This window comes from Osmerus mordax, chromosome 8, assembly GCF_038355195.1.
Source record: "Osmerus mordax isolate fOsmMor3 chromosome 8, fOsmMor3.pri, whole genome shotgun sequence".
Taxonomy (NCBI): Eukaryota; Metazoa; Chordata; class Actinopteri; order Osmeriformes; family Osmeridae; genus Osmerus; species Osmerus mordax.
In genome coordinates this window covers 6,150,354-6,160,298 of record NC_090057.1, presented here as the reverse complement: position 1 = coordinate 6,160,298, position 9,945 = coordinate 6,150,354, and the positions used below count along the sequence as shown (strand labels likewise).

General features: G+C 40.8%; 1 protein-coding gene across 1 annotated transcript; it reads right to left on the bottom strand.

The window, feature by feature from the left end:
* Nucleotides 1-8,917, bottom strand: LOC136948044 (uncharacterized protein C14orf132-like). The gene is made up of 2 exons (XM_067242304.1): nucleotides 8,891-8,917; nucleotides 1-231 (listed from the first exon to the last, which is right to left on the bottom strand). Exons 1-2 carry the CDS (start codon nucleotides 8,915-8,917, stop codon nucleotides 1-3), a joined length of 258 nt encoding a protein of 85 aa, XP_067098405.1.
* Between the last annotated feature and the right edge of the window lie 1,028 nt (nucleotides 8,918-9,945).

Below are 9,945 nucleotides of genomic sequence, written 5' to 3'. Positions count from 1 at the left end.
TCAGAAAGTGAAGGCGTAAACGACGCCCACAACCACAATATTCCCTATGGTGGCAGTGATGGCAATCCACAGCCAGATGGCGTCACGGGACATGGACTGCGGCTCCTCCTGCTGGCTGTGGGCCCCCATGGAGGCGGCGTGGACGCTGGCGGAAGAGTTGAAGAGGGAGTGGTCGGTACTGTAGTCGTCATTGGGAGACGAGTCCATGAAGGCCCCCGTCATGACAGGGATCTGTTCAAAGGGAAGGAAGCCAATAAGGTAAGGGTGTTGATGTCAAAACTCTGCCTGATGATGAACATCTGACAAGATGTTTTTCTTATGCATGGATCTCTTCCATGCAACCAGTCCACTTCTCCTATCTCCCATCTGCTGCCTGATATTTGTCTTGAATTCATAAAAAGCATTAATTTTAGGTATTGTTTGTTACTGTCTCAAACCATCTGGAAACTTCTTGGTATCTGTTCAGCGCCCAAATAAACAACCCTTGAGAAAGGTTCAGCGCATGTTTAAATCACCTTAACCTTTTACATTCAAAACTATTTGGTTACTAGAACTGCATGATAATGGTTTTCCACACTAGGACAACAATGCCCTGAAACAGGAGAGGAGAGACATGAAGAAAAGAACAAAGTAAGTACCTCCTACTCTGTAACAAAATACCAGATGCAGGGTTAACAATGGAAAATCAACATAGAGATCCAACTGAGACTATACCCCATTACACAGGTTGCCTCCAAGGAGTGTCACTTTTCCCATCATCCCTCATGGGACTTATGCTTGTATAAGAGTGCATAAAGACATTCACACGTCAACTCTCTTAGAGAGCACATACAGGACATCAGGACTCAGCCTGTCACAGGCCCTTTCCTAGGTAGATGGGACACAAACACTTCCAGTAGAGTTGAATAAGAGACGAAGCACATTCATTTGCTCATGCTCCCGATTTCATGGCTGTTTCTCTCTCTGGCCATTAAAGTGCCACGTTCAGGGGTAATAGAGGTAACTGTCACAGCCTTAACGGCTTTTTGAAATGGGTTTCAGTGCAGAACAAATGGATGTCCTACCAGCTTTCCTCAGGAACCACAGCGGAACCACTAATATAGACACATCAACAATACAGAGATGCGAGTATTCACACACCAGCCTCAACAGACCACCTGGATTCATCAACTCAGTTCAGTTTGATTTTCTGTACCCGGTGTAAACTCCCTCTCTATCACTGTCACATCAGCATGTAAATGCTCGTGTGAACGGTTACTCTATTTAATTACCATCCTCACTCCTTGAAAGCATCTCACAAGGTTTTATTACTCATGGGGTTTCATTACAACTCATTACAAGGCTTTATAATGAGCATTTTCAAATGAAATGGTGTCTGGCTTTGGCCGTGTGACACTGATGCAGTCAGCGTATCAGTGTATCACATGTTGTTAACATTACATTTACATTTAGTCATTTAGCAGTCGCTCTTATCCAGAGCGACTTACAATAAGTACAGGGACATTCCCCCCTGAGGCAAGTAGGGTGAAGTGCCTTACCCAAGGACACAACGTCAATTTACACGGCCGGAATCGAACTGGCAACCTTGAGATTACTAGCCTGATTCTCTAACCGCTCAGCCACCTGACTCCCTGTTAACATTTGTTAGTAACACCACATGGTCTTTCCACTGCAATTACTATTCCTCTTGTTGTTCCAATGCTGTTATAAAATTGTTGGAGGATGTTTGGTCAACACAGTTGAACATTCTCCATACCAGAAACGATGACAGAACACACTGTAATGTTGTGGTGAGAACGTCCTCTTGTCTACAGTGAATGTCTTTGAACCCTGAAGCCTTGTGCATTCGAGTTTGGAGAGCACTTTAAGATGCTCCTTACAAAGCAAATGTCACATGTCGTCAGGCTATTTATGCTGCTACGGTCTGTTCCTCATGTAAAACCTTGGTTAGACGTCAGTCTTGGTGTTTTAAGTGCTCTCTGTGCTCTACATGGTCTTCAGCTCGATGGCCAGAAGGTGTTACCATACGAGAGAAAGAGATGCAGCGTATGTAGACAACCACAGGAAAGTAAGACGCCAAAAGGTAGTTTGCTCTCTAGAGTGGAGTACGCACATGTGCATGTTATACTGAAAGTTTGAGTTTGACACAGCCCTTTAGATAATGGTTACATACTGTATGTCTTTGCTTGACAGATACACATTCCCAGACTGTAGAAATAGAGGCTTGGTGAGATTATTGGAAAGATCATCAATAAATTCACCTGTTCTTTTTTCCTCACTCAAATGGATTTATCGATCAACAGAAGAAAGTCAACCAATCTGGTTGTCAACTACAGAAATGTGATGCTTCTCTTTTACAATCTGGCTAAGCACATCTCCTGGGTGCCACTGTAAAACAAATGGCAGTATTTTCCAGGGTTCTTTCAAGGGATAATCATTAAGATTTCCACATCACTGCTTTTACAAATTAACTACTACTTTAATTTGTATTAATGAAAGGATTCTGTAAATGTATTCATTGAATTAAAATATTGTATCGATTCAGTGATGGATGTAAATTGGTAGTGAACATACTGTAATGTTGGTCTTCTATTACAACTCATTGAAGGTCTCTCAAATGCACTCTCTAATGACATCTATAAAAGGAGCCTTTTCAGATTTCAGGTATAACTGCTATTTACATACTAAAAGACCTGATTTCCAGAATATGAGCCTTTTATTTGATTTTTTGTAGTTCTCTCTGCCAACAATCCACAGAAAACATGTTTCTCTGAGGTGATAAGATAAGTCCATCAACTAAATGAGGAAGGTGTGCCAGTGATGTTAATGTGAGAAGCTCACAGACATGTTCCCATGTCAAAGGTTCATTTTATTCCAGTAATGGTATCTAGATGACATTTCTCATGCAAGATGAGCATAATCACATTAATGAAGACAAAGAAGGATCACCACAACCTATTGCTCTACATCACACATGTGCAGTCCAGAAGCTTCCGGAACCTTAGCTCTTCTCTTGTTCCCTCTGGGCCCTGAAAATATTACTACCCCTTGTTTTAATCACTGACCTATGATTCCTGCATGTCCTCTGCTGAAACATTTACAAAGTGTCTCTCTTGGCTGCTTTCTAAACTTTATATGTGTTTCCCTGCACCTAGATAAGAATGTCTGGTCAGTTTAAAGATAAAGTGTACTGTTTGTTCCCAAACTGTGGAAGAAATGGGATCTTGGTATAGTTAACCATTGCGTTTCTATTGAGGGAGCTACACAAAGGACAGAGCAAGAAGTCCAATACTCAGCTCAGAGAAAATGAACAAGGACATTGTTTTCTTGTTCCTACTAATGCTTGTGTAAGTCCAAGTCTAGAGCCCAGCTATGCCCCCCCACCAGAATGTACATCACACAGGGTTGGGGTCTCTCTTCTATACTGTAGCTCTGGGGGTCCAGATGATGTGACTCCATTCACTGAAAATGTGGCTGCATTACAGAAGGCTGCAAATGTGAGCACACACTCAAAAGCCATTCATCTTCAGGCTTGCAAACCAACAGGGGGAGAAAACAAAATGGTTTGGTTTAAATTACAAAGTGAAACAGATATTGACGCAGTGTCACAAATCATTTAGCTCTTTCTCCATTCCCCTTTGACCTGTTCAGTCAAAAGAAACAAAAGGTCTGGCAGAATAAACCGTACATTACATTAAGGGAAGCATTAGATAACTACACTGACTGACAGCTCCTTTCCTCTCCCGGGAGACAGAGTATTTTCACTGAAGTGGCGCTGCAGGAGTCTGATAGCATTTGGCCCCCTTGGAGATAAGCCTTTCTGCCTCGACTGTTTATGGCAAAATTGGGCTGAATAGGAGAAATTCATGGGGTAGGAACAGAGAATGATTTATACTTGTCGTTCACGACAGCTGAGGGCATTCAAACACAGCTCACATTTGAGGAGTTAATCATATTGATATGCAGGTTTTCATAATGAGGATGCAAGTGAACTGCATCTGCGTTGTGAGTCATGACATCCAGGTGTCGGGTTGTGAAGAAAAAAAAGTTTCTAAAGGTTGAAAAATGATTTTAACATAAAAAAAAAAAAAAAAAAAAAAAAAAAGGGACAAATTATTTTCGAAAAAACTCAAACAAACTTGAAACTTGAAACCTTTTTGTGTTGGGTTGTATGTGAAAAAAAGTTTTGAAAGGTTGAAAACATATATTTTTAAAAGTTTCGATTTATTTTTCAAAAGGTGGAAAGAATTCTAGTGAGGCTCCTAAGCACCGTGATGAGTGCTGAGAGCTACAGGGATGAATGAGAGAACTCTCCTCAAGCAATCTTTCTGTCCTTGGCCTACTTTTGCTACATATGAGTCGCTGGACAGATGCGTTTTGACGAGCCACCACCGAGCTATCTCCAGTGGGTCATGTGAGTGAGGAGCTGGAGGAACAGGCCAATAAGGTCTTAGAAGCTGGTTCTGTACTGTACTGACATCTTTGAACAAGCCACTAAAAGAACCTTAGAAAGACACCCATTGAGGAAATTACATACAGCTTCTGAAAGATGGAGTGGAGTAGGTGCTGGAATCAGGAGGATTCAACGTCCCTTTGGAAAGTTGCATCACACCCACTAGCTTGCTGTAATGTGACATAATCAGTGCGGCACATATATATACTGTATATGTATATATATTACAGGCATATATATACTGTAGATATATATATATATATATATATATATATATATATCCTGATGCTTGTGCTTGCTATGTGTGCCTGTAATAAACTCTTCATTAGGGATTTTGTATAAAGCACCATTCAAAACACGTTTCAATTTGGGCTGCAGAATCCTGAGGTGAAGCTGAACAAAGAGAGCATGCTTCAGTAGTTTGAAAATAATTAGTGTCTTATCTGAGCACTGAACTTCTTTTCAACTTCATTAGGATTGCATTAAAAGTATTTTTGAGTTATACTGAAGAAGGTAATGCATATCAAAATGTCTATAATCATTCTTTAAGAAGATCTGCTCATATTATAGGCAGCTGGATGAGCAGATCACGACTCATGTTTTCAATTACACTGCCTATGTGTTATCACATAACAAAGATGAAATCACATTATTCATATTCAAATTGTCTCATCACTAGGGAACATTTTAGACTAGTGATTGTGATTAATTTAAACGCTAATGGACATTTAATGTAACACATTTACATACTAACTCTTAATTTGACAACAGAGAAACTGCACACATGCCATGGATCATACACATATCCCGACACACATCACATCATTGGAAGTGAAGAGCCTGTCTTTTATAAACCACTATGTTCTCCTTGTGTCTTCTTTGGGGAACGCATGATTGGATGCAAAATGCAGTTTGAAGTGTCAATGGTAATTAATAACCCTGGTATTACACTTATGACAAGTTAAAACTCTTGCCTAAAAGGACATGGGTTTTATTTATGTGTTTCATGTACAATCAGTATTCTACCAATGCTATGTATGGAGACATTGTGTCTAATAGTCTATGAGCATCAACACCCACAAAGCCTTGACCATCAATAGAGAGCAGTAGAAAAAATGTCTTAGCCCACTCATTGATACATTTGTGATGATAAACCAATGTTTTTCTGACCATGCCTGGACAAATGGACACATTTTACAACCTTTTTGAGTCTATTGAGTTTGAAACTAGGTTGCACAGCTGAGGTTGTTGTGTCTTTGTGCAGCACTGAGAGCAGATCCCTTTGGCTACAGGGATGACTCACTAACTATATGGCATCCCCCACAATGCACTGCCATTCTCATTTGCACTCCAATTTCCATTCTTAACAGCATAAACAACCTACAAGCATCTTGGGACATCATTCTTTTCCCATAATGGAATAGGCATGGCATCATGAGAATCATCTTGCTTGTAGATATGTAGATCTCTCCTACGCCCATGCAGATTCAGTTTCTCAGCATATACAGTTCTATCAAAAGTTTATTTTTTTCTATTGCCATTGGGTAAGAGGTTTGTCGTAGCCATAGAGTTGAAAAAGCCTGATCGTCCCTGCTAGCTTCTTGGCCTTGCAAGCTAGCTACCGTGCAAGCAGCTGAGCCCTGGAGGGCTGTCAACAGGCCGGCTCAATTCCTTTCTAGTGTGCTACTTCACACGTCTAGAGAGGGCCAGCAGCTAGGACTTGGCAAATTACAACTGAAGCTGTATTTGTCCTGACCAGAGTCTAGTGAGCCTCCAGAGTTTAGCACATTACACAGTCTCTGACACATTACATGGGCTACCCACATGAATATTGCCATCTGATAAGAAGGGACAAAATATATATAATTCACCAGTGTAGTGAAATTAAGACTAATAATTAAGACAGTGTTGGGGAGATTACCCATCTGGAGGATGGAGGCGTGCTCTGAACCTGATGTTCCCACTGTGCAGGTGATTTTTGGCGATGAAGGTTTGGAAATCTGCACTTCAGTTCAAAGCAGTTTCAGGAAAGCACAACCATGCAGAACATACATGTACACCAGGTTGGATTTGGTGACCTGACATACAGTATGCATTTGAAAAAGAAATGTTACATCTCAATTTAAGTTCAAATAAAATTTCAATGATGCATGGTACTGTATATCACTGCTGCAATTCATAGGACAATAATTGGATTTGATTGGATGGTGAATAGAATGATTATAGTGGCCATAACGGCTGGCCAAGCAGAAAATGGAATTCAATTAGAGATAGAGGATCTTTCGGTGTGCCTGATATTTTAAACTAAAGGACTAGAGGAGCAATAATGGAAACTTTGATTTCCATCACAACCGCTTGCAAACTTTAATCTGTCATCATCTGTCAAAAGGAATACAGCAAGAGACTCATTTGGATCACAGACACAAAGTGAAGGATTATGATACAAGGAAAAGTCAAAACGGCAAAACGTTAAAACGTTAGGCCTCATTAGAAGTTTCTACCAGACAATAGGGCCAGCACATAAAACCCTTCTAGAAGGATGCCCAGTCTTGCTTTGTTTATATACCAACAGTGAAGTGATACTCAAAACATATAACTAGGAATCATTTCTATATTTTGCCCTGGTCTCTTACCAACCAACTTGGATACTACTCCGACAAAAAGGAAGTGTCTATTCCTAATGTCCCCAGCCCTATTCTGCCATCTTGCAGTACAATGTGTATGACTGAGGTGGGCGAGGAGAGGCATTAATATTGAGAGAGGCAGCTCCCGCCTGTCAAGCTGACACTGGGCTGGGAGTAAGGGGAGAGGAGGCATGACACTTCCGGCTGGCACAGACTAATGGAGAGCTGTGTGAGGGTGGGAGAGGAAGACATTTCAGCAGCCCTATGTGACCGTCCCTCTCCACATCGCCTCACATCTCAGCACTGCTGCCTGGAGACACAAAGAGACGCGTTCCACCTGGACCCTGCACATGACCTGCACCCTAAACACACATAGGTCAAAGACCTGTTCTTGTTGGACCCGGAGGCCAATACATGAGTATGGACGCACATTACATAAAATGTACAAGATATCCTATTGACGTATAACTCTTGTGTTAATAGCTTTTTTCTTTCACTGAAACTTTCTATCCCAATTTTATAATTTGTAGGTCATACCTTCGGTGTGAGCTCTGCGGCAATAATATGTTGAGGTCAGCCCTACTGATTGGTTTGAAAGTTTTGTTTTTCATGCCAGAGTGATGGATGGTGCTGTGTGCCTCATAGCTTTGAATACTCTGAACTTTCTTGTATGCATGTTCTAGAACTATCCCACGACCTGAAGCTGTTTTCATATGAAATGGAAAAGTAATATACATTTCTGCAAAAGGTCAAGGCTTAGGGCAAAGACATATACTCTATGTGCCAAATCAAAGGCCATTGCCACTTGTCTGTCAATCATCCCCAGAACTGAACCGATATACAATGATCCTATATGGTGCTGTGCTGCATCCCTCTGATGAATTCTGAAGGCTAAACTCATCTGTGGTTCACCTTGACAAAAGAACGGATTATTACAATTAAATAATATTTTCTGACAGTCAGCCTTGTTGAATGTAAGGGCAGCAATAAGGTTATGGCACACAAAGACAGGGGTTAGTCATACCTTGGTGCTATAATTTTTGCTATCATTATTTTAACAGTTAGATATGGACTTTAATAAAGAGCTAAGAAGATTAAACTTGATAACTTAATTTACTATGTTGATTAGAATATTATGTACAAATTCCAATAGAGGAACTTTAACATTAGCTATTAGAAAGAATAGAATATTCGATAAAATAGATTGCAAGCAACGGTAAATAATGTAGCCTACCTTACTAAACAGCTGCAGACACATGCAAAGAACGTTGTATTACATTTAAGGAACTATAACGTGACTTTCTGTCAGCCAACTATCAGAATGATTTAAATTTACATTTAGTCATTTAGCAGACGCTCTTATCCAGAGGGACTTAAAGCAAGTACAGGGACATTCCCCCGAGGCAAGTAAGGTGAAGTGTCTTGCCCAAGGACACAGCGTCAGTTGGCATGACCGGGAATCGAACTGGCAAACTTCGGATTACTAGCCCGATTCTCTCAACGCTCAGCCACCTGACTCCCTTTAGATTTAGATTATCAACAAGTTGCATTGAAGGCTGCGGACCAAGAATCTTTTCTAACATGGATTAACAGTCACCTGCGAGACACAGCTATTCAAGTGTGGACATATTCTTAAATTGTTGAAATGAAAACAATTTCCATAATTGGGGTTAAAACTTTGACCGCTGCTGCAGAGGAATCATTGTGTGGCGGGGTTTCTTTTCATATTGTCCTAAAATATATGAAACAAATATATCTTCATTCTCATAATTATTTTAGAATAAGGAACAGAAAACAATAACCACCGTCTTACCTGCGCAGCCATAAATGAGAGATCCATGATGATGCGCGTCTGAAGTCACCGGTGTCTACCGTGAAACAGTATCGAATCGTCCTATATTCCCAGAAAGGACATTTGGAATCTCCTTCCAATCAAAATTGCATCCTGATGTCCAGCAGACACTCGAATTAAGCTTGACGCAAGTTCAATAATAGAGAGACACTGATGAAGGGAACATGCGAGAAGGCAACATTTGCACACAGCGAAGCGCAACAGCCTAGGCAGGCAGAGAGCGAATGATAGAGTGTGAGAGCAGAGAGAGAGGGAGAGACAGAAGAGAGAGAGAGAGAGAGAGAGAGAGAGAGAGAGAGAGAGAGAGAGAGAGAGAGAGAGAGAGAGAGAGAGAGAGAGAGAGAGAGAGAGAGAGAGAGAGAGAGAGAGAGAGAGAGAGAGAGAGAGAGAGAGACGACCCATAGCCTATTGGACGAAACTTCCTACAGTGCGCTGTGCGCATACCTTTGCTCCTCTACTTCAGCTTGTTTTCTTTTTCTAAATCAGACTGCGCTAATATGAACTATTGCTATTGATTTTTTATAGCCAGAGTAGTTATGACTACTGAGTTGTTAATTTTTAGCGTGCATAATGAAATAGCTAGCTAGCCCACAATATGAGAGAGAGTGCTTTGGAAAATATGCGTGATTGCTATTTTTAATGAGGGCGGGTCTGTTGCAAAGTCATCCATCATGTAGCACCTATGCAGTGAAGGCTTTATGATTAATGGTTGCTTGATGAAATTGTAAATATTTTAACATGGCCGATCTATTTTTGGGATCTCATAGGGTTCCTTTGTCTCTTTTGATGACACACGGGTGACATATTTCTTGTTGTCAACTTTTGCAGTTTATCATGACATCCTTTGGAATGGATTTGAGACCCACTGGTTTGAGATATGTAGGCCTATTCATTTATTTAGGGGGTTAACTGAGACTACTAGACTGTAACAGATTAACTTTAATTCATAGTTTAGAGGCAGCAATAAAGCCCGTTAAACCATTCCTCAGCACCCTCTACAGAGTCATCTATGCAAA